This window comes from Mus caroli, chromosome 6 (genome assembly GCF_900094665.2).
Source record: "Mus caroli chromosome 6, CAROLI_EIJ_v1.1, whole genome shotgun sequence".
Classification (NCBI taxonomy): Eukaryota; Metazoa; Chordata; class Mammalia; order Rodentia; family Muridae; genus Mus; species Mus caroli.
Genome location: NC_034575.1, coordinates 138,431,462 through 138,455,217, shown reverse-complemented (window position 1 = coordinate 138,455,217; position 23,756 = coordinate 138,431,462). Strand labels below are relative to the sequence as shown.

The 23,756-nt window shown below is 44.3% G+C and overlaps 1 protein-coding gene across 14 annotated transcripts in view; it reads right to left on the bottom strand.

Annotated features, from left to right (window-relative positions):
* The window catches only part of Plekha5 (pleckstrin homology domain containing A5), a 175,594-nt gene that overhangs the window by 6,827 nt on the left and 145,011 nt on the right, over positions 1 to 23,756 (bottom strand). For 5 of the 14 annotated variants that reach the window (XM_029478786.1, XM_029478788.1, XM_029478789.1 and 2 more), the window contains 12 exons: positions 20,821 to 20,883; positions 20,089 to 20,169; positions 19,809 to 19,958; positions 16,424 to 16,525; positions 12,765 to 12,876; positions 10,928 to 10,974; positions 9,846 to 10,034; positions 8,092 to 8,212; positions 6,092 to 6,207; positions 3,708 to 3,899; positions 745 to 885; positions 291 to 415 (listed from right to left, as the gene is read on the bottom strand). In XM_029478786.1, the coding sequence (XP_029334646.1) occupies positions 291 to 415; positions 745 to 885; positions 3,708 to 3,899; positions 6,092 to 6,207; positions 8,092 to 8,212; positions 9,846 to 10,034; positions 10,928 to 10,974; positions 12,765 to 12,876; positions 16,424 to 16,525; positions 19,809 to 19,958; positions 20,089 to 20,169; positions 20,821 to 20,883 (1,439 nt within the window). Of the gene's footprint in view, positions 1 to 290; positions 416 to 744; positions 886 to 3,707; positions 3,900 to 6,091; positions 6,208 to 8,091; positions 8,213 to 9,845; positions 10,035 to 10,927; positions 10,978 to 12,764; positions 12,877 to 16,423; positions 16,526 to 19,808; positions 19,959 to 20,088; positions 20,170 to 20,820; positions 20,884 to 21,354; positions 21,391 to 23,756 lie in introns of those variants that run through there. The other 9 variants (XM_021164837.2, XM_021164835.2, XM_029478785.1 and 6 more) reach the window with 8 other exon arrangements.

Here is a 23,756-nt window from a genome sequence, read left to right as displayed (position 1 = left end):
GTGAGTTCCAGGACAGCCAGGGCTATACAGAGAAACCCTGTCTCGAAAAACCAAAAAAAAAAAAAAAAAAAAAAAAAAAAAAAAAGAGTCACACAGCTGGGCTGGAGGGCTGGCTCAGCAGTTTAGAGCACTGGCTGCTACTGGAGAGAACATGGGTTCTGGCCTCGGCAGGCACTACACATATATGGTGTACATATATACATGCAGGCAAAACATACACATAAAAGTAAATAAACCATACGAGGAGCCTCAGACTCTGGAGCGCTTACCCCGTTTCCTGTGGCTCTTACCTGCATGACCCATCTGCATGCACCTGCTCTTTCTGGCTTTCCTTCTCTGTCACCTCCTCAGAAGCCATTCCATTTGGTTCAGGTGTATAAAGCATTTCATAAAAAATACTTTCAGATCTTTTTAGCTACAAATAAGAAAAAGTGCTTTTCAATATATTCTTAGTATATTTAATATTAGTAAACCAGAAATGATCACCTTAAAGATTATATCCCCAAATACTTGTAGATAAATCTAGATTTAAGTATATTAAAAATTAATACTGTTTACTACTAAAATGCAAAAGGCCATCCATCCGAGAGATAATCCACACTGCAGACATAGCTATTGCATGGGATTTTTATGTGGCAAACACATCTATGATTGAGTCTTAGAGCTCTCTGACTAAAAGCACACCTTAATTCCCTCAATCTCATCTTCCCAGCCCCCACCACCCTTCCTTATCTGAACTTTTACCTTTCTGCCGATGTCTGCATTTTGGGGCTCAGCTTCTTCTAGGCGAGCATATTCTGCTGCTGGAGTCTCGTAGTCTGGCTTTACATCATTTTCTCTGTGGATGGTGTCTAGCTCCTTAACGTTATCATCCCTCCTTAGAGTCTGCTCAAAACACAGATAGCATTTTTATTTATGTACTTACATTTTGTTATTGTTTTGAGTCAGGGTATCATTCCAGACTGGCCCAGAACTCACTAGGTAGCTCAGGCTGGACATGAATTTGTAGTGAGTCTCTTTTCTGGGCTTTATGAGTTGGCAGGATTACAGATGGGTCTTGTAATGTAGCCTAGGCTGGTATGGAAATTGCAATCCTCTGCCCACAGCTCTTGAACGTAGTGGTTCTAGGTCTGTACTAGTGCTGCCTGGTCTTACACCACTTTGGTTTGGTTATGCGTGTAGGTATGGATGTCTGTGTATATGGGTACTGTGGAGCCAGAGAGTCAGCTCTCCTGGAACTGAACTGCCATGTGGGTGCTGGGAACAGAACCTGGGTCCTTTTGAAGAGCAGCCTGCACTCTTAACCTCCGAGCCATTTCTACAGTATTCCTGGTTTAGACAGTGTCTCATTAGGCAGCCCAGGCCCCTATGCTGGGATTACATGCTTGAGTGGCCACACTCAGCTTTCCCTCTGCCTCCTAAGCATCCTCACCCTGACACTGTGCACGTGTGTGTACAGTTTTACAGACAGTAGGCATTAATGTGGAAAACAAAACCAGACTTTTTTTTTTTTTTTTTTGGTCTTTCGAGACAGGGTTTCTCTGCGTAGCCCTGGCTGTCCTGGGAACTCACGTTGTAGACCAGGCTGGCCTCGAACTCAGAAATCCGCCTGTCTCTGCCTCCCGAGTGCTGGGATTAAAGGCGTGCGCCACCACGCCCGGCAAAACCAGACTTTTACTTACAGGGAAGATTTCTATAAAAAAAGGATAAATGAAGGGAATATATACTTTTCTCTTTCCCTCCCTTTTAAAATCACCCATTGTGCAATTTGTAAACTACGCCATGGCTCAACAGTCAGCGTCTAATGCCCAGGAGCAGTGTCTGCTCTTCCTGGAGGGCAGAAGAGGCGGGGCCAGGGCAGGGAAGCACTTGCAGCTGATGCACTTATGGCGCGCGTTACCTCTGGGGAGCGTGTGCAGTCAACAAGTGCAAGAAATGGCTGCCGAGGCTGAGAAGAGCAAGGCAGCAGACTTAGAGACATCTTTCTCCGTACAAAAGGCTGTGTTAAGTCATGCACAGGGTAAGACAGACAATTTGGTAGTGCTGAGAATTAGACACAGGACCTTGCACATGCTAGGTAACCACCCCATAGCATACACCTCCCACGTTAATGCCAGCTCTCACAGCCTAATGGAGCTGACATAGCCTAATGGAGAACTTTCTGGAGGCGTCGTACATGGGGGACTGCCTCTGTCAGACTGCCCTGTGGATCATTTTCTAATTTGCTAAGCCTACTGTGGGTAGTGCCATCTCTAGGCAGCGGGTCCCCTTGGCTCCTCTTGATGACAGACCTGTAAGAAAACCATCCTTTTTCTCCCCTAGGTCGCTCTCAGGTCTGGGGTTTGTCACAGTAACAAGTAAGCAAGGATAGGGCTCATCCTGCATGGCAGCTCCTATGTGTTGAGACACTTACACAGCTCTCTGTATAAACAGGTCAAGTTATATCAGGAGCTCACAGCGGAGATGGTACAAGGGCATCCAACAGTTGTGTTGGCTCTCCTCTCTTGAGCACAGGGTTAGTTTCATTTTAATAAGCCACCATAGCTTACTATTATAATAATCAAATCATATGAAGCAGCTATCTCTATGGTAGATCTATTAAAAGCTACCAAACATTGAAGTCTATGCCTATGTAACTCAGCTGAGGCAGTCATGATGGGGCCTCTTTGGGGCCCAGGCCCTCTGCAGGCTAATTCAGGACTGCCTGGCTACAAGATCTGTTCAAGGCAGCATGGACAATTAGTGAGACTCTGTCTTAAGATAAACTTTTCGGGGGGGGGGGGCTGGGGCATAGTGGTGCATACCTTTAACCCTAGCACCTGGGAGGCAGAAGCAAGAGGATACTGTGAGTTTGAGGCCAGCCTAGTCTACAAATTAAGTCCAGGATAGCCAGGGTTATACAGAGAAACCTAGTCCTGAAAAGTGAAAAGAAAAAAACACAACAAAACAAAAAAAGAAGTGGGGGAGAGACGGAGGGAGGGAGAGAAGAGGGGATGCTGTCACTTTGAAGTGGAGGCAGGAGATCAGGAGCTCAAGGCTCTTTTCTGCTACGTGTAGATGTGGAGAGACCTGTGTTACCCCTCCCACCCTGACTAAAAATAAAGTAAAACATAAAGAGCTGGGTGTGGTGGCTTATGCCTGCAATCCAATACTGGAGGTAAAGGGAGGGGAACTGCCAGTCCAGCCTAGTCTCGTTGCAAACAGCAAGGATGAAAGAGAAACTGGTCAGAGACGGCTCAGTGGGTTAGGGCACTGCTTACCGCCAAGCCTGACAACCTGAGCTCCATCCCTGGACAGCTGCAGGGGAGAACCAGTTCCCACGGGTTGTCTTCTCCACATGGGTGCTGTGGAGTGCACACCCACACACATCAGCCGTACCTTCAAGCTTAGCCTGGTCTGTGATGCTGTCTGTAACCTCAGTTGCATGGGGACCACGGCAGGAGAATGCCACCCAAGGCCTGCTTGTGCTACAGTAGGAGCTCACGGAGGTCTATAACACCTCAGTGAGGTTGCATTAAGGGCTGGGATATAATTCTGAGATAGAGTATTAATTAGCATGTGACAATGCCCATGGCTAGTGGCCCTTCTGTCACTACCCTGGCTGCCTCTTCGAAGCATATTAAATAAGCCAGTTTTCTTAACAAGCAAGGAGGAAAGATGTACCTAGAGCAGTGAAGAGCAATGACATCACAGTTAAGTCAGGGTACCTGAGTAAGCCTGAATGGACTGTCCCTCACGTCTGACGGGTCGGAAGCACCGAGGACACTCAGCCCCTTCTTCTTCTCCCTCAGGCAGGCCTGCTGGTGTCTCCTGATCCTCTCTAGCTGCTCTTCCACAGTCATCCTAGGCCGAGCACCCTCAGCCAGACACAGCTGCTCCACGGCACTTCTTGGTCTTTCCTTAAAATTAAAGATAAGTCTGTGAACACGCAGGCGCGCAGAGTCCCTCACTTGGTACGCACTAGGCTCCGAGTTGGATTCCAGGCACCAAATAACCAAGGAGGAGGAGGAGGATCAAGAACATTTTCAGCTATACAGAGTTCAAAGCAAGGCTGGAGAGCACGAGATTATTGTCTCAAAAACAAACAGACAAATATTTCTAAAAATATCATGACTAAAAGCTGTTATCAGGTAAATTAATACACCAATAGGGGGCATGAAGCACTAGCCGTGGCGAGCGCTGGCCTCCTGACCTCCAGCTGCAACATTACAGAAATCAACTCAGCCGACCAGAAGAGCGACTGAGGGCTGAAAGGGCCACAGGGCAGCTAAGAGAAGCCCATGCTCGCCCTCTCTCTTCCTCTTGAGCCATGGGCTCCAAAGCTACGTTACACAATACTCTCAAACCCTGCTGTAGCTGGGTGGTGTCGGAATACCCCTTTAGTCCCATCACTTGGGAGCATAGCCAGGCAGATCTTTGTGAGTTCAAGTCCAGTCTGGTCTATAGGCTTCCAAAATAGCCAAGGCTACACAGAGAAACTGTCTCAAAACCCAAACCAAACCAAAATAAAACTATTCTATTAAATTCTGCTGCTGCTTTATTTTTATTTATTTATTTATTTATTTATTTATTTATTATATGTAAGTACACTGTAGCTGTCTTCAGACACTCCAGAAGAGGGAGTCAGATCTTGTTAGGGATGGTTGTGAGCCACCATGTGGTTGCTGGGATTTGAACTCTGGATCTTCGAAAGAACAGTCGGGTGCTCTTACCCACTGAGCCATCTCACCAGCCCTCTGCTGCTGCTTTAAAAAGCCAGTGCTGGGGCTGGGGAGCTGGCTTGGTCAGTAAAGTGCCTGCTGTCACGCATGAGGACCCAGCACCATGAGAAAGTCAGCGGCAGCAGCTCCTATCTAAAGGCCCAGAGCGTGCGTGAGAGAAGTAGGGGGAGAAAGGCACATTTCTGGAGTTCACTGAGACAGTCACCCCCCCCCCACACCACACTCATACACACACACACACTCTCTCTCTCTCTCTCACACACACACACACTCTCACACTTTCTCTCTCACATACACTCACACTCTCTCTCACACACATACGCGCACACACACACACACATACACACTATCTCTCCCCCCCCCCCCCCCACGACTGCTATAGTGATACCCTCGGAAGCCTGGGTTACATATTGATGCCTGTTTCACTAAACATAAATAAATAAATGGCTATGGCTCCTCTGAATAAAGTTATTCCATGTCTCTGACACAGAAAATGGCATAACCCTCAGATTAGGAGAAACGAGGGAGGGACGAAATGGGGCAAAATGCTTACACAATAAACACTTATCATTTTAGAGGAGTGTAATATTTTTCGTCACACATTACTATGAAGTGACTCGTCAAGAAAATACCCTACGATGTTTTTTGATTAGCAATAAAAGCTCAGAAATAATATTTTCTATAAAGTTAATTTTCATAGTTGTAAACTGTCATAAATGGCTAATTTTCATGGCTTTTCCATGTGTCTGTTTCATTTTATATAAACTGAAGGGCTTAGGCTTAGAAGTATTAGTCACACTAGTAAAGAAAAATTGTAACCCACTTTATATGACATAAATTTTAAAGTTCTACACATTTTACAATCTGTGGGACAGAATTCATAGGTTTCTGGGTCTCCTTGGTCTGAGTTGGCAGTGGTAGGGGTAGAGTGGTGTGTAACACGTGGGAGGCTGAGGTAGGATCTATATAAACAGACCCATCTTAATGAGAAAAACAGTCTATCTCTCTTAATAACACTACTTTAGAACTATGACCACTACATTAACAGTGATACATAGCTGTTAGTTTTATCTTATAATTGTTTTTATTTGGGGGGTAAATTTTGAGCCAGGGTCTTTTGTAGTCCAGGCTGTCCTCAAACCCAGGGTCCACTGCCATCTCCTGAGAAGTTAGGATCACAAGCATGTGACTATCTAATTGTCTTTCCTGTTAAGAAGACGTGGTGTCACTGTGCAGCCCGACTGTGGACTAAGGATACTGTGCTTGGCTGTCCTGAACAAAAAACATAGAAAGAAGACGATGTTCCTAATCCAACTCTTCAAACAGCGAGCGAGCGAGCGAGCTGTGAGCAGCAGTGAGGAGATCTATACCGTTCTTAGCTCCACCATCTTCTTAGTCTTCCTCAAGGTCACATAGGAAGCGATCGTGGAGGACTCGGGTGTGGGTGACTTTGTTCTCAGAGGAACTCCGACTGGAAAATGGGAACCTGGAAGTTAAAGCAGTGTAAGTTCCACAGAGCACGTGTGACCTGGCGTGGTGTCCTGATGAGCGCTACCCTGGAGGTCTTGGCTGACTATGGATTTCTACTGAGTTGGGACTGACATAACCCATGAACAGTGAGTGTTCTCCTGCCACTTAACACAGGCTCCCAGGCCCATGGTCTGGTGGGACTGGGATGGAACAGAAGGCTCAGCAGTTAAGAGTCTTTCCTGCTAAAAAAATAAACAAACAAACAACAAAACCCAAAAAAGCTGGGCAGTGGTGGCCCACGCCTTTAATCCCAGCACTTGGGAGGCAAAAGCAGGTGAATTTCTGAGTTCGAGGCCAGCCTGGTCTACAGAGTGAGTTCCAGGACAGCCAGGGCTACACAGAGAAACCCTGTCTCAAAAAACCAAAAATGAAAGANATGAAAGAAAGAAAGAAAGAAAGAAAGAAAGAAAGAAAGAAAGAAAGAATGGAAGGAAGGAAGGAAGGAAGGAAGGAAGGAAGGAAGGAAGGAAGGAAGAAAGAAAGAAAGAAAGAAAGAAAGAAAGAAAGAAAGAAAGAAAGAAAGAGTCTCTTCTGCTGTTACAGAGGCTTGGGGTCCTACTGTCAGTACCCACGTCTGGCACCACAACATCTACTCTAAGGGTCCCCTCCCTCTCCTGACCTGAGGCATATACATGAGGCATATACATGAGGCATAGATTTAAAAAACACACACACACATTGAAAAATGTCAAAAAGATCATTTCATTGTATTTGTAACTCTGTGTGTAGATGTGGGTTCTGGGGACTGAACCTGGGTCCTCCGAAAGAAAAGCATGCACTCCTAATCACTGGGACATTACACCATTCCTTACGGTGACTCTTTTGCCCAAACTTTTCTGGTTCTTTTAATTTCAGTTTCTTTAAAAACATATCTTTTAGCTGGGCATTTGGGGTGCACACCTTTGACCCCAGCACTTGGAGGCAGAGAGGCAGAGAGACAGAGAGGCAGAGAGACAGAGAAGCAGAGAGACAGAGAGGCAGAGGCAGGTAGACCTCTGCGTTCAAGGCCAGAGCACTCTTCAGAGGGAGTTCCTGAACAGCCACGGCTGCACAGAGAAACCTGTCTCAGAAAACAAAAGCCACACGGTTTTAAAAGTTTTTATTTTATGTGTGTGTGTATGTATGTATGTAGGTACTCCATGTGTGTGCCTAGTGCCATCAGAGGTTAGAAGAGAGTTTGAGACCCCTGGAACTAGAGTTACAGATGGCTGTGAGACTTGAACCTAGGTCCTTCACAAGTGCTTTTAACTGCTGAGTCAACTCTCTGGCCTCTTTATTTATTTTGAGACAAAGTCTTGCTACACAGCCCTAGTTGGTCACAAACTCATAGCAATCCTCTTGTAGGTTTGTGTCAACATGTTTCAAAGTATTTCTCTCTCTCTCTCTCTTTTTTATTTTTGGTGAGACAAGGTCTCATTATATCACTCTGGCTGACCTTGAAGTCCAGAGTCACCTACTTCTGCCTCCTAAGTGCTGGGATTAAAGGTATGCACCACCACATACAGTTCAAAGCTCAAAACTCTTTTTTTTTTTTTTTTTTTTTTTGGTTTTTCGAGATAGGATTTCTCTGTCTCTGTAGCCCTGGCTGTCCTGGAACTCACTCTGTAGACCAGGCTGGCCTCGAACTCAGAAATCCGCCTGCCTCTGCCTCCCAAGTGCTGGGATTAAAGGCATGCACCACCACTACCCAGCTCAAAACAATTTTTTAACTGGGAAACTCAAAGTGATCTCAAAGATTTCACATAAGAGATGACAGATTTATGTACATACTAGTTGAAAATATATACTAAGATATCTGAAAACCAAGACCTAAAAGAGGAAAAATGCTGTAAATGCTGACCTTTAACGACTGGAGCTTCTGTCTCAGAAACTGGCTCTGACTTTTCTTCTCCGTTAGATTCATCAACTTCTGCCACTGTGGTTAACTCTGGCTCACTCTTGTAGAGTCTATAATCTGGACCCTTGAATGGAAGACATGTGATTGCAACAACAAAAGCTATACATTCACTGTACACTGTACCGTGACCAGGTAGGAGGCTCAGTGCTAGATAGAAGTCTTGTCTAGCACCCCAAAGGTCTTGGGCTCAACGGAAAAATGTTTGCTTTTAAAGATGCAAATTGAAAGCCCCAGCTAGCTACTTCTGACATAACACAATACATGTCATGTGATAACCAAGTAGAAAGAATAATTCAAAGTTTTTTTTTTTTCTTCTTTAGGGAGATTTTTTTTTTTTTTATTTTTTAAAGATTTATTTATTTATTATATGAAACCCAGTACACTGTAGCTGTCTTCACACACTCCAGAAGAGGGAGTCAGATCTCTTTACAGATGGTTGTGAGCCACCATGTGGTTGCTGGGATTTGAACTCTGGACCTTCGGAAGAGCAGTCGGGTGCTCTTACCCACTGAGCCATCTCACCAGCCCGGGAGATTTTTAATTAGTAAAATTTACTATTTTAGAATTAAGAATATTCCTAGGGACAACATACTTTTTTTCAGTGTGTAGGTATCCAAAGGCCTTGTACGCACTCTAGAGATTTATTTTATGTATATTAGAGTTTGGCTTGCCTGTTTATAACTGCACCCCACAGGTATGCCTGGTGCCCACAGAGGCTATAAAAGGGTGTTGGAGTCCCTGAAACTGCCATAACAGATGGTTATGCATTGTGAAGAAAAAGAAATGGAATCTGGGGTCCTGAGCTACCTCTCCAGCTCCTTGCATGCACTTTATTACCCAAAGCTATCCTTTTGGAGGCGGGTTTCAAGCCCAGGCTTGCCTTGACCTCTTGACCCTGGGATATTCTCCCCCTGACTCTGCTTGAGGCTACTCAGCCTCAGTTGCTCTGGAGTCATAGCTCTCCTGCATGCATCTGCCTCTCTGAGTACTGGAATGACAGATGGGTGTCATCATACCTGGCCCAAAGTCATAATTTTATCATGGTTAAACTAAGGTCTAAAAACAGTCATAGAATCCAATAACTTTCATCTAGACAATAGTCTGGGTGAGCAAGGTTCATCCCAAACTAAATTCCGGTCAGAGAATACAATATCCTCACCATTATCCAAGTTCCGTTTTCTCTTGGAAACAAGGACTTGCTCTACAGCTCAGGCTAGCCTTGACCTCACAATGCACCTGCCCAATCCCAGGTCCCTCAACCTCCTACTTGCTTATAACAACCGTCTTCATTTCTCATTGACGCCTCATTTCCAATCACAGGGAGCACTGTTCCTTGCCAGTGCCTGCATCCTTGCATGGTTTCCTAAACTGCCCAGCTCCCATCTATTTTGCTGTTTCCCTATTTTCTGATCTAAATACCCTGTGTCTAACACTATGGAATAGCAAATTTAAAATACGGCTTCAGCAAAATGTGCAAAGTAACCACTTTATGAAAAATGAAATATTAAAATTATGAGAACATTAAAAAATGAGAATGATAAAATATAAATTGGAAAAACAAAGGGTAATGTTATATGCAAACAAAAAAGCACTAGTTAAAAATGAGTTATAGCAAAATTAAGCTAGAGTATGAAATAAATTAATTTAAAAAATGAACAGGTAGACATGATCACTCTGTGGCTACTCCAGCCACTTACACAGTGAGATCCATTTCTTGGATATCCTTGAACTTGATGAATCTTCTTGTCTTCAGGCAGATGCACGGGGCCCCTGCTATAACAGAGCAAGGAGCTGCTATCACTGGGCAGAGGGGGGATTATGGGAGGCTGCTCTGTAAAGTCATAAGACCGAGGAAGTGGAGGCCGAGGTGGGACTACTTCCTCTTCCTAAAGATTGTAGAATAGTCACCTTATTTAGATAAGCAGATTGGATTAAGCATTTCTAAACTGTTTTCATTGCTATATTAACTTAAAGTTACTTTAATATGGTTAAAGGGACACTGCCAAGCCAAGAGTCTTACATTGAAAAAGCAAAGCAATTTAGCATGATAGTCAATACGGGGCTTCAAATGCCGGGCGGGCTGCTTTCGCCTACATGTATGGGGTAGCTTCACCTACCCAGACAGGTTACCACGTGAATAGACTGTACTTCACTGCAAAACCAGAAGAAAAAAGATCTGGCTAAAAAACAACAACAACAAAAAATCTTATTATATATTTTTGATGCCTTTGAGAGGAAAAAAAAATCATTTCCTTTTTGGCCTTGAAACCAAACTCGAGGGCAGCGATTTTCTTCAGTTAGGTTGACAGTATCTCTTTGTTGTTATAATTTCTCTATGGCATGCACGACCAAGCCTTTATCTAGCAACCACCCTACACATTTCATCAAACATAAGAAGCCATAATAAATATTTAAATTACAAGCAAAATGTACAATAATGTTTAGGTTTTAACAGACTTTAAAAAGTAGCCACTAAGTTTTACATTTAAGGAAGAAAAATCATGTTAGAAGTCGTTAAGACACCAGATTACTAAGTCACATTTTAAGGTTAAAATGACCTAGATATATTTATTTAAAAGCATGTTTTTTCTCCTGAGACAGTCTTGCTATGCGGCCCAGGCAAACTTGCTTCCTCCTGTCTCAGCCTCCCAAGCACTGGGTTACAGGCACCACCGCCCGGGCAGGCTGGGGCTGTTTCCTTCAGGAACAGAGGAGATGTAACTGCTTTTGCTTCACTTGTCAATATCTCAAGTTAGGTAGGAAAGCAAGCCCAACTTACCTGGCTTCTGTACTTAGCTGATGAGAGAGGCTCTGACCCCGCCAGACCTACTGGGAAATTAGAAACATCACTGCTCATATAAGAACACTTCCCTGCCTTCTTTCCTTGTTTTGGTTGTTTTCTTCTTCAAGACAGGGTTTTTCTCTGTGTAACTACCCTGGCTGTCCTGGAACTCACAGAGATGCCCCTGCCTCTGCCTCCTGAGTGCTGGGATTGAAGGTGCCACTAACTGAGGCTGGCCTCAGACACAAGGCAACCCCCTGGCCTCAACCTCCCTAGTGCTAGGACTGTGGTGTTAGCTATCATATGTGGTGAAACCTTCAGTTTCTTTTCTTTTCTTTTCTTTTCTTTTCTTTTCTTTTTTTGTTTTTTTTTTGGGGCAAGGTTTCTCTGGGTAGCCCTGGCTGCCTGGAACTTGCATTGTACACTAGGCTGGCCTCAAATTCAAGGATCTGCCTGCCTCTGCCTCCAGGGTGCAAGAATTTAAGGTATATACTACCACCAACATCTGGCTCTAAATACTAAAATTGAAAGACGGTATTTCAGGCTGGAAAGATAGCTGACTGGTTCTCAGCTGGAGGCACACAACTGCCTCTAACAGTTCCAGGGGCTCTGCTACCTTCTGGCCTCCACAGGCACAAGTTACAAAGATGAACATGGAGGCAGAACACCAGCACACATAAAGTAAGTTTTTTTTTTTTTTTGTTTTTTTGTTTTTTAAAGATTTATTTATTATATGTAAGTACACTGTAGCTGTCTTCAGACACTCCAGAAGAGGGCGCCAGATCTCGTTGCGGATGGTTGNTGTGAGCCACCATGTGGTTGCTGGGATTTGAACTCTGGACCTTCGGAAGAGCAGTCGGGTGCTCTTACCCACTGAGCCATCTCACCAGCCCCCATAAAGTAAGTTTTTTAAAAAAATCGTAATAATAAGAAAAGAAAGGATATGTGGAAACAGTTTCCTCACGCATTATTGGTATACACAGTAATCCTTCATGAGACCAATCTGGCCGTAGTCTTTAGAATGGAGTACATACTAATTCTTTACACTGTGGGACCTGGTGAACGATGCCTGTTACAGAGTGACTTACAGACAGTAACAAAAAGAACTCCAGACACAGCACACAGTCACCAATATGGAAAAGGATGAAGCACAGTTAATCTCTGCAACAGTCTCAGGCAGCTACTACTACATTTGGGGCGGGAAAAGCCAACAAGATCAGTTACCATCATGGTAATGGTAGCAGGAACTGCACTCATTGGTTAGAAACAAGAAAAGACAAGAAGGTGATGTTGACATATGTTGATATGCCGTGTACATGTATGAAACTTTCAAAATATAAATAAAAGATATTATTAAAAGGTAGCCGGGAAGCAGGGCTGGAGAAATGGCTCAGAGGTTAAGAGCACCGGTTGTTTTTCCAGAGGTCCTGAGTTCAATTCCTAGCAACCACACGGAGGCTCACAACCATCTGTAATGGGACCTGATGCCCTCTTCTGGCCTTCAGATGTATGTGCAGCAGAGCACTCACATTAAATAAATAAAATTTAAAGAAGTAGGGGGAGCAAATTGAGAAAAAGAGGTGTAGGATCACTTCCGTTTTTGTCCCCACACACTAAGAAGACTCAGAAGGGAAGAGTCGCTAAAGTCCCTTCAGTAATCATACACTCAGGTCAGGGCTTGTGTGGCTGTGGCTGCCAGAATTACTGCTTTTAGTTTATTAACTTTGTACCCATTCAGTGGCTCAGAGGGACTGGTTTCTGGCGATAGATTCTATTGAGGTGCAAATGTAACGCCATCTTTCCATTTAGACCCCGCTGTGCAGAGCTGACCCACCTGCTTCTGAAGAGCCTCTTTGCTGTTTGTGTTTGCTCAACCCCTCCATGACATCTTGAATTCTCCAAAGCTCCTTTTGAATCTGTGCCCGTTGAATTCCTGCCGACTCACTCTATCAGCAAAGACGACAGATCACTGTAGTGCTTGAGTGGGGAAGGCCCGTGGACTCATGCATTTGAACCCTGGGTGTCTGCTGGCGGGGCCTTGATAAAGGCAGTCCACACTGGGTGGGAGCATTGACACTTTACAGCTGGGCCCGTCGTAGTTCTCTCCCTCCCGAGCTCGGCCGGCCTCCAGGCATTCCTGCCTTGATGGAACCAAGGCAGAGGGCCAGAAGAAACCCTTTCTCCACTAAGTTGCTTTTTGTTAGGGTTTTTTATGACAGCAACAGGAAAATAACTAACTCAATAATAACTTAAAAAACCGTCAACCTTATAAGTTCTACTAGTCATAAATAAACAATCAGAGCAGCCGAGGGCTAAGTCCCAGGGTATTTAGGGTAACACACGTGAGGTAAACAGTAAAGCTGTGAATGTGCACACGCTTGCTGTGCGCTGCAGTCACCAATCTTAGACGGGACCATACACGGAAAAGGAGAGAGAAAACCCACTATTCATTCCTGAGTAAACACGAGCCGGGAGAAGAGAAGGAAAGCCAAGGAGTTCTCCATGGGCTACCTCGGCTACAGACCAACTTTCTCTGGTTTCACACACACAGCCAAGCCAACGGTGGGCTGCAGATCAGTGGCGGCAGAAGTACATTTGTCCTGCACGCACAAGGCTCTCGCACAGCAGCAGCAGCAGCAGCAGCAGCGCTGGATTTAAGAAAGAGTCACTACTGTGTAACTGTTGCTCAGTTACAGCTGCTGGTTTGCTGCTGTTGCAGGCGTGGGCGTGCGCAGCCCAGGAGCAGAGCTGAGGACACTTATGCCCGGGATCATCTCCTCCCAACCTTCCTGTACAGGGAAGGCACCGTATTACTCGTGGTTTCATGATTCACTGACAGGCATGGGACATGTTCTGTGGATCAGAGCTCCTGCACTACTTCCTAAATTCTAAAACATAAAAAAACAAACCCCACTTGACTGACAGAAGTAAATAAGTGTGTTTCCAATTGGTTTTTCGAGACAGGGTTTTTCTGTGTAGCCCTGGTAGTCCTGGAACTCACGTTGTAGACCAGGCTGGCCTCGAACTCAGAAATCCGTCTGCCTCTGCCTCCCAAGTGCTGGGATTAAAAGCATGCGCCACCACCACCCAGCCTACATTCACTTTCTTATTTAAACATTTTGTATCATGCTTTAAGTTAAAACCCTACAGTTTCAAGACTCTGTTATACTTATATGACCCTTGCAGGGAAATCCGTTTGTCTTGGGGCTGGAATGATAGCTTAGCACTTAAGAGAACTTGCTGTCCTTCCAGAGACCACACGTTAGTAGCTCACAACCAGCTGTTACACAAAGTCCAGGGTCCATGACCGTCCTCAGCCTCTGAGGTACCCACACATGTGGCACACACTGTCCACATACAATGTCCTGTTGCTCTACTGCTGTGAGAGAGGGAACACCATGGCCACAGCCAAACTCTTCCTATTTTATTTTTTTCTGAGACAGAGTTTCTCTGTGTAACCCCAGCTGACCCCAAACCCAAAACTCACAGAGATCCACCTACCTCTGCCTCCTGAGCGCTGGGTGGTGAGAACCACCGTTGCCTGGTGGCTTGCTTTGGGAGGCAAACTCTTCTAAAAAGGAAGTATTTGACTAGGGACTTGCTTACAGTTTCAGATGGTTAGTCCTTGACTATCATGGCTGGATACAGACAGGCACAGTGCTGAAGTACCTGACAGTCACACTGAGCTTGCTGTGGCTGCTGCTTCTTTTTTTTTTTAGATTTATTTATTTATCTCATGTATGTGGTCACACTGGCTCTGTCTTCAGACACACTAGAAGAGAGCATCAAATCCCATTATAGACGGTTGTGGGCCACCATGTGGTTGCTGGGAATTGAACTCAGGACCTCTAGAAGAGCAGTCAGTGCTCCTAACCACAGTCTTCTCTCCAGCCCCCGCTGTGGCTTTTGAAACCCCAAAGCACACCCACAATAACATAAGTCCTCTAACAAGGAGGAATAGGTGTGGCTTTGTTGAGGAAGTGTGTCACTGTTGTGGGTGGGCTCTGATGGCTCTTAGTGCTCAAGTTCTGACCAGTGAGGAAGAGAGTCCCCTCCTGGCTGCCTGCAGATCACGATATGGCACTCTCAGCACCTTCTCCGGCATCACGTTTCCTGCCATGCTAACGTACTCAACTCTGAGATGTAAGCCCCAGTTAAACCCCAATTCAATGATGTCCTTCATAAGAGCTGCCTTGGCCATGGTGTCTCTTCACAGCAATGAAACCCAAACTCAGACAGGGAGTATCTCACTAAGCTGCCCTGCTGGCCTGGAACTGTATGGAGCCTAAGCTCTGGCTCTGCCTTCCTGCTGAACTCTGGGACTGCAGCTGTTTACCATCCTTCCTGGTTACAGGTCTGTTTGCCTGAAACCTGTCAATGCCTCAAGTATTACAAAACACAGAGAAGGACTCAGGAGTGAAAGCTCAGGAGAAAAACGACAGACAGGGAGAGAAGATTAACCATGAAACTCAGAAACTTGCATGCCTGTAGAGTATAAAGTTTGTAGTAATTAAAATACAGATACATGTTTTTGGCAACCTAAAATTTGTACAAGTTTCATGCTTTAAGGTTTAGTTATATTTTGTGTGGGTGTGTATGGTGGTGGTTTGAATGAAAATGGCCAACATAGGCTCATATATTTGAATGCTCAATCACCAGAGAATCAAACTGCTTGGGAAGGCTGGGGGTGTGTGGCCTTGTTGGAGGAGGTGTGTCATTGTGGGTGGGCTGTGGGATTTCAAAGGCCACAGCAGGCTCAGTGTCTCTTCTCTGCCTGTGGCTGTCAGGGACTAACCATCTGAAACTGTAAGCAAGCCCCCAGTTAAATACTTTCTTTTTAGAAGAGTTTGCCTTGGTCACAGTGTCTCCTTGCAGCAGTAATAGAACAAACAGCGAGACAGTGTGTGCCACATATGTGGGGAACCTCAGAGGCTGAAGGACAGGAATGGATCCCCTGGACTTAGTGTTGTAAGTGGTTGTGAGCTATTCAATACGGGGTCTCTGGAACGGCAGCAAGTGATCTGAAGTGCTCGAGTCCCAAGAAGGATATTATATTTAAAAATAAATATTATTTGATAACTAGGTCTGATGGGGCACATTTATTACCTGAGTATGCAAGAGCTACAAGTAAGATACTTATTAGAGGAAAAAAATAGTGCATATAGTAAACAACTGTGTGTTAGCAGTCACAGAATGACATGCGAAGAATCTGAACCAAATTTATAGAAAGTGCTGAGAGCTGAGCTAAGTACTGAGCACACAGTACTGAGAGCTAAGTACTGAGAGTGCTGAGGGAACTGCACTAAACACAAAGAAGCACAAGTGCTTCAAGGTTCACCAGGGTCCAGTAAGATGCAAAGGTTTTATAGAGGAGATGGGGAACATGGTGGGAGAGTGAAAATCCTGTCACTGAAGACACTCCACTGTGTATCTGCAGAGGCCAACAGCCTGAGCCTGGGAAGGCTACAGAGGTAGACTACAAGCCTTTCCTACCTGCACTTCTCCAAGGCGGTCGAGCTGACCCTGCATCTGGTCCCTGGTAACAGTCACATCATATTCCAACTTGTCATATTCTCTCCAGGCTCGTTCCAGCTCCTAAAATCAAAATCGTCGTCATTTTAAAGGGGATTTGTAATGGCATTATCAGTATACTTAAAACCTCCCAAGATTTCAGAAAACTTTATGGTTTATTTTGTGTAAAAATAAAAATATCTGAGCTGGTAAGATGACTCAGTGGTGAAGAGCACTGACTACTCTTCCAGAGGCCCTGAGTTCAAATCCCAGCAACCACAGGGTGGCTTATAACCATCTGTGATGAGATAGGATGCCTTTTTCTGGTGTGTCTGAAGACAGCTACAGTGTATTTACAGATAATAAATACGTAAATCATTAAAAAAAAAGTCTTTGGCAGTGCTGAAGACTGAAGCCAAAAACATGGTAAGCAAGTGTTTTACTAAGTTACGTCTCCAGCACCAACACAGGAACTGCAGTAATCCATCCACTCTCCTATACTGTTTCCTCTTTTTCAAGATTCCATTCCTTCACAGAAAGCACACGGTGCTTTTTTTAGAGTCAGCCTTATTGTATTTAATGTAATGACCTCCCCAGTTCCATCTATTTGTGTGTGTGAAAATGTCAGGATTTAATTTTTCTTTAGGTCTGCCAAAAAGAAATCCACAGTGTATCTGCCACTTATCAGATGACAATGGTCCAGGCTGGTCCCATTCCTTAGCTGGCGTGGCTGTCGGCCACAAGCCCTGTTTTGAGTCTCCTTGGGAGCCTAATGTTCAGGCTGCAGTGTGCATCCTCGGCAGGGATGGAGACAGCTTCCTCACATTCTCCCCAGCATTTGCTGTCCTTTGTTTTCTGGCAGTTTGGTGGTGAACCTAGCCTCTAACAGCTCAGCCATCTCTCTGTCCCATTTTTTCTTTTTTGTTTTTTTTTAAAGATTATTTATTTATTATATGTAAGTACAGTGTAGTTGTCTAGACACTCCAGAAGAGGGAGTCAGATCTCGTTATGGATGGTTGTGAGCCACCATGTGGTTGCTAGGATTTGAACTCCAGAACTTTGGAAGAGCAGTCGGGTGCTCTTACCCACTGAGCCATCTCACCAGCCCCCATTTTTTCTTTAAGACAACTTTTTTTTAGATTTATTTATTTTGTATGCTTGCTTGCAGGTGTGTATGGCACTGTCTGAGATGAACCTCCATGTGGCTGCTGGGAACCAAACCAAACCTAGGTCCTCTGCAAGACAAGCAGTACAGGGTCTCTGTGTAACTGGCTGTCCTGAACTCTCCATGTGAGTCAGGCTGACTGGAACTCACTGAGACCCACTGCTGGGATTAAAGGTGTGTGCCACTATGCTATGCCTGGCAGTAAATGCTCTTAGCAGCTGAGCCATGTCACTAGCTCCTTTATTTTCTTGATTATATCATTTCTGACTAAAGAGAGAGAAAGAGAGAGAGAGAGAGAGAGAGAGAGAGAGAGAGAGAGAGAGAATCTTAAAGTAGTTATAATTTGTATCTTTCAGATGGCTAAGTGTGCTGAAAATGTCTTTATTGGCCATTTGTATTCCTTGTGTTCAGTTCTTTAACCCACTGTTTGATAGGTCCTTTGTCATCTTGCTACTCTCTAAATCAAACAGAAAAAAGTCTATTGCAAATTTATATTGTAAACTCTAGTGGAATTTGAGAACATGTTGGCACACATCTGTAATCTTTACATCTAGAGGTGAAGGCAGGAGGAGAGAAGGTCATTTTCAAGTTTTATAATGAATTTATATTTAATTAAATTTTTTTTTTAGGGGCTGGAGAGATGGCTCAGCCATTCACGAATACAGCTGTTCTTCCAGAGGTCCTAAATTCAATTCCCAGCAACCACATGGTGGCTCAGAGATCTGGTGCCCTCTTCTGGCATGCAGGTGTACATGTAGATAGAGCACTCATATACATAAATAAATCTTTTTTTTTTTTTTGGTAAATAAATCTTAAGAAACAAAAAAAATTGTAATAGTTTTTATTTACTGTTTTTATTTATCTGTACACATGTGTAGGTGCCTGCAGAGACCAGGAAAGGGGGTTCACTCTGTGGAGCTGGAGTTCCAGGCAGTTCTGAGCTGCCTGATGTGGGTGCTGAACCAAACTGAGGTCCTCAGGAGGAGCAGTGAATGCTCCAACCACTGAGCCACCTCTCTAGCATCCGAATATTCTCCCCTCACCTCTCTTCCTCCCCCTCCTCCCCCTCCTCTTCCTCCAGAGACAGGGTCTCAACTATGTAACCCTAGCTGGACTTGATCTTGTAGCTTCCTGTAGCAGAGTGCTGGGATTATAAGTATGTGTCTAACACCATACCTAGTTTATGTTGAAAAATAAAAAATTAAAATCTGGGCATGGCAACACATGATTGTGATCCCTGATACTCGGAAGGCCTGGCAACTCCTTAAGATCCTTTTTTTAAGTAGTTCTAGGAACATGGAGCTGTAGGGTTTGCTAGGTATATTCAGGGACTTGGCCAATCCCAGCAGAAAAGGGAAGAAATAAAACAATGAAGTTTGCGGGGCGTGGTGGCGCACGCCTTTAATCCCAGCACTCGGGAGGCAGAGGCAGGAGGATTTCTGAGTTCGAGGCCAGCCTGGTCTACAAAGTGAGTGCCAGGACAGCCAGGGCTACACAGAGAAACCCTGTCTCGAAACAAACAAACAAACAAACAAACAAACAAACAAAAAAAACAATGAAGTTTGTCTGACTGTGTGAGGATTAGTCTCATTACTGGCTTTAGCAGACTTTTATGTGAATATAGAAATCAGTTTCCCTTAATAAATTTTCTCTAGCAATCTTTTATTCAGAAAGCAGAGGCAGGCAGAACTCTCTGTGAGTTCAAGACCAGCCTGGTCTACAGAGAGAATTCCAGGACAGCCAGGGCTACACAGAGAAACCCGTTTCAGAACAAAACAAATGACATATGTATATATTCATATTTTATTTATTATATACTTATTTATTTCTGTGTGTGCAATGTGGAGATCAGAGAACAATTTTGGGGAGTCATTTATCTCCTTCCATCATATACACATGCCACCATGCCCAGTTTAATCAGTTTTTTGTTTGTTTGTTTTTGAGACAGGGTGTGACCTCTAATCCTGGCTCTCTAAGTGTTGGGATCATAAGGGTATATAGTACCATGCCTGGCTATACCATTGACCAAGTGGCCAAGCCTCTTTTTCTTTTAAGAAAGGTTCTCACTAAGTTGCGTGTCTGACCCTGAACTCATTCCACTCTCTGGTAGGCAGGTCTTGAACTTAGTGATCATCCTGCCTCAGTCTCCTAGTACTGTGTGCCAGGCCCTGATCCAGGGCCTCTAGGGAACTCTGTACTCACAGCAGTGGCTCTGGAGAGTTCCCGACACGTGCTCAGCAGTCCGTTTTGCAGGTCGTCCCTCTGCAACACCACAGTTTGAATGGCAGCTGGGTTATCTGCATTCATCTCTATCTCTTGGCTGGCTGACAGCAAGGCTTGCTCAAGCGTGTACTGCGGTAATAAAGAGGACTACACTTAATGTTCTGCATCAGTGAGTTAGTTCATGTAACTGGCTACCAGTGCCCTCCTAAGTAGCACAGGCAGCAACATCAACCGTACAGAGTAAAGGTAATCGCCCTACTTTCTCCTTGTGCAGCTGCTGCAGCTTCTCCTCTAGCGCTCGGACCACTTTATCCTGTTCACACAATCTGCTTAATTTGGCCTAGAAGAGAAGATGTGTTTTGTTAGCAATTTAAAGTCTTTCCTGTAATGAGGGAAAGGGAGCCGCTTAAAATAGCCGTGGACTATCAGGTTGAAGTTGTAAAAACATTAATTCTTTTATGACATTTTTATTTCAATCAGAACCACCCAAAGTAAGAGCTTTTGAGCAGGGAGTGTGGCACGCGCCTTTGATCCCTGGAGGTGGAGGCCCACTCAGGTCCAAATTCAAAAAGCAAAAATAAATAAAAATAAATAAATAAAAATGAAGTAAGAGCAATCAAATACTTTGCCATCTTTCCTTTTCTTTTGGATCTGGGGATAAAACCCAGAATCTCAGGGATGTTAAGCAAATGCTCTGCCTCCGAACTCTAGTCCTAGGTAAACGGTTTGTTTGTTTGTTTGTCTGTTTGTCATCTGTGGTTCAGGCTGTCCTAGAACTTCCTCAAATCCTCCTGCCTTAGCTTGGCTGGGACTGGAGGAATGTACCAACATGCTTCCTGGCTTTGTTTTGTTTTTTTAATCTTAATAATAGTTGTGCATAATGGCACATGACTTTAATTCTAGTACTTGAGAGGCAGAGACAGGAGGATCTCTATGAGTTCAAAGCCGGCCTGGTGTAAAAGTGAGTTCTGGGGGGACCAGAGGTACTTACATCAATACCTGCTTCTTCAGGTCTGTATTTGTATAATGTGCCTCTACATTCATCTTGTGACAGCTATAAGAAAAAAAATGCCATAAAGCAATTTTAAAAATCCTATTTAAGTAGTATATTCAGTCTATAGCGAATACTTTAAATTTCTGTTAAAATGATGGTGTGGCAAGCGTGATTTTTATAATTTTTATACTTCTAGAATTTGAATTCAAGCACAAACCATCACAAAAGTAAAGAAACATTTAGCAGTAATACAGTACACAAGATACATGAGAACAATGCCAAGGCAAGCTTCTCAAATAATAAACTGGCCAAAGTCAATACAGCACCTTTCATTCTCCACTGTAAGGACAAACATTATTCTGATGGAAAACGGACAAACACAACCATAGCAGCTGCACTGAATCAAACGCTTGCTCAGCACATCCAGGGAAAGCTCACAGTGTGTGCACTCAAGCCAACACAGCTTAGCACAACTGCATTAACGAGACCTAGAGCACACCGTGTACATATATGTAATAGAAACACACATACACAATAGAGACTTATCTTGTTCTTCTGTCTTAAGAACTAAAAGATAATGAGGAAAAGGGCAGGTTTAATTGCAACGAGGAAATCATTTGAAACCTCATACAACTGAAAGCCTATGCTTTAAGCTATGCATAAACAAAATGCAGAAGAGGTTTGTCCTGTTGGCTGTGTTGTAGATACTGTAAACATTGATGATTATTTCTGTAGTGTGGGGACTGAACTCAAAGCCTCATGCCTTAGTGTCAAGCCCTTGCAGTGGAGCACATGACACCCCAGCCTTGTGAGGGAGCACTGTTCCGTGTATGGAAACCTCTTTTAACATTCTCCTAATTGCCTTTCGGTCCCAAGAGTCCTCATTTCTGACTGTGCTTACCAAGAGTCCCACAGCCATCTCAGCCAGTCACACCCAGAGCACACCACAGCCTCTGTGGGCCTCATTTCACTCTCTCCCTTGTCTTTTGGTTTTATATTGACTGCTAGACAGCAACAAAAACATATTAGGCAAAATTGAGCTGAGCTTATTGTATATTTACTACTTGGAACATTTTTCCTCACTGTTGGTTCAGGAAAATATATATACTCCCCAATATGATCTAGTTTGGGGAGCTGAATTTTATATACACACGTACAAATCCATAAGAATACGTCCCCTCTGTAAAGATACAGAGCTTGACTGCTACAGCTTTAAAACAAACAGCCGAGAACGCTAAATGGACCTAGAAACATGCAGAGCAGAAGGTTAAAAACCCAAGCATTCCAAACATACAAGTAACTTCTGGAATTACACGCTTCATCTTATGACTCTGCTTCCATACCTCATGCAAATGAACCATGACTACTTAAGGAATGCAGAATGACCATTACAGCTCGAGGTTTTACAGAAGTGAACAGTACATGAAAAATGAATTAGATGGCAAAAGAAGTCATCTATTACTGTAGGTACAGACCAGCCAGTAGCAGCCCACCAACATCAAGCGTCATTCTAGACTAAAGCCCCTGGATGCAAAGAAACATTTCCACCCTTCCCTGGAAAAGGGACAAAGAGTGAGCTTTAAAATGCTTCTTTCCATGATACTAACTGGAAAAGGCCCAAGTTGGGTTTTACACTTGCAAGGACTGAAAGGCACAGGCCTTGTGCTATTGAGGTGCTCTGGTACATTTGGCTTCATATTTAAAGTTAAATGCAAAGCAGCTTTACTAGACCATGGCATGTGCACGCCGCTACAGGAGTTTGGTATCTGGGTTAAAAACAGGAGCTGCACCGTGTGCCCAAGGATGGAGGAAAAGAACACTGGGGTTTATGGTGACTGTCTGGGACCCTGCTGTACTGTTTTTATTTAGAGTCATTTAAAACTCATTTTCAGACCAGTTGCCATAGCATCAAAAGTGTCCACTGAACAGTTAATAACCTTTTGACAGGGCCTTGTGATGTAGCCCTGGCTATCCTCCCCAGTGCTGAGCAGACCCAGCTGTTTCAGCTTGAGTGATGTCTCTATGGTCAAGCAAACACATCAAATTTACGGGATACTTGTAGTTACCGTACCACCGGACATTTAAAACATTATTTTAACTGATGTGACTGTGCCATGCACACAGGTGCCCGAGGGGTCCACAAAAGTATTAGATTCCCAGGACTGGTGTTACATACAGTTACTTGCAAGCCACCCTGAGAGGATGCTGGTGACTGAAATGTGATCCTCTGGAAGAGCCACAAGTGCTCTTAAGCACTGAGCCATCTCTCCAGCACCCGACACTGTCTCATGAAGACTGGAGTGGACTCAAACTTGTGTCTATGCAGCCAATGATGACTCTGAACTCCCGATACTCCTGTCTCTACCTCCCCAGTGCTGGGATTATAACAGTATAGTACTCAATAGTAACAGTCTTATACTTTCCTAAACCACAAGAGACCCGGAATCAAAACCATGGCCTCCAAGCCCCCTTCTTTTGTGTTTGTGTGGGTACACTCTTGAAAATAGCCTTTTTTCCACCATGTGGGACCCAGGGGTCCAGCTAGGTTGTCAGGCTTGGTGGCGAGAGCCTTATCACCATCTAGCTAGCTGGCCCATCTTTTCTTAGGGCTGCAGCAAAGCCTCTCTTGTCCTTTCATGGTTCCCTCTTCTCCTCTCCCTCCGTTTGGCTGTGCTGAGGATGGAACCAGAATCTAGTAGAGCTGGCAAGTGCTAAGCTTTAGTCTTCTAATGCTGCTTTCCTTTTCTCTCTGTCACCAAAACTGGCTTGGCATTAATGAAAAATAAAATAATGTTAACTAATATTCAATTTTCAGTGCTAGGCACAGGAGGAATGTCTTTAACCCCAGGACTCAGGAGGCAGAGGGAGGCGATCTTTGAGGCCAGCCTGGTCTATATAGTGAATTCCAGGCAAGCCAGAGCTACAAAAAAAAA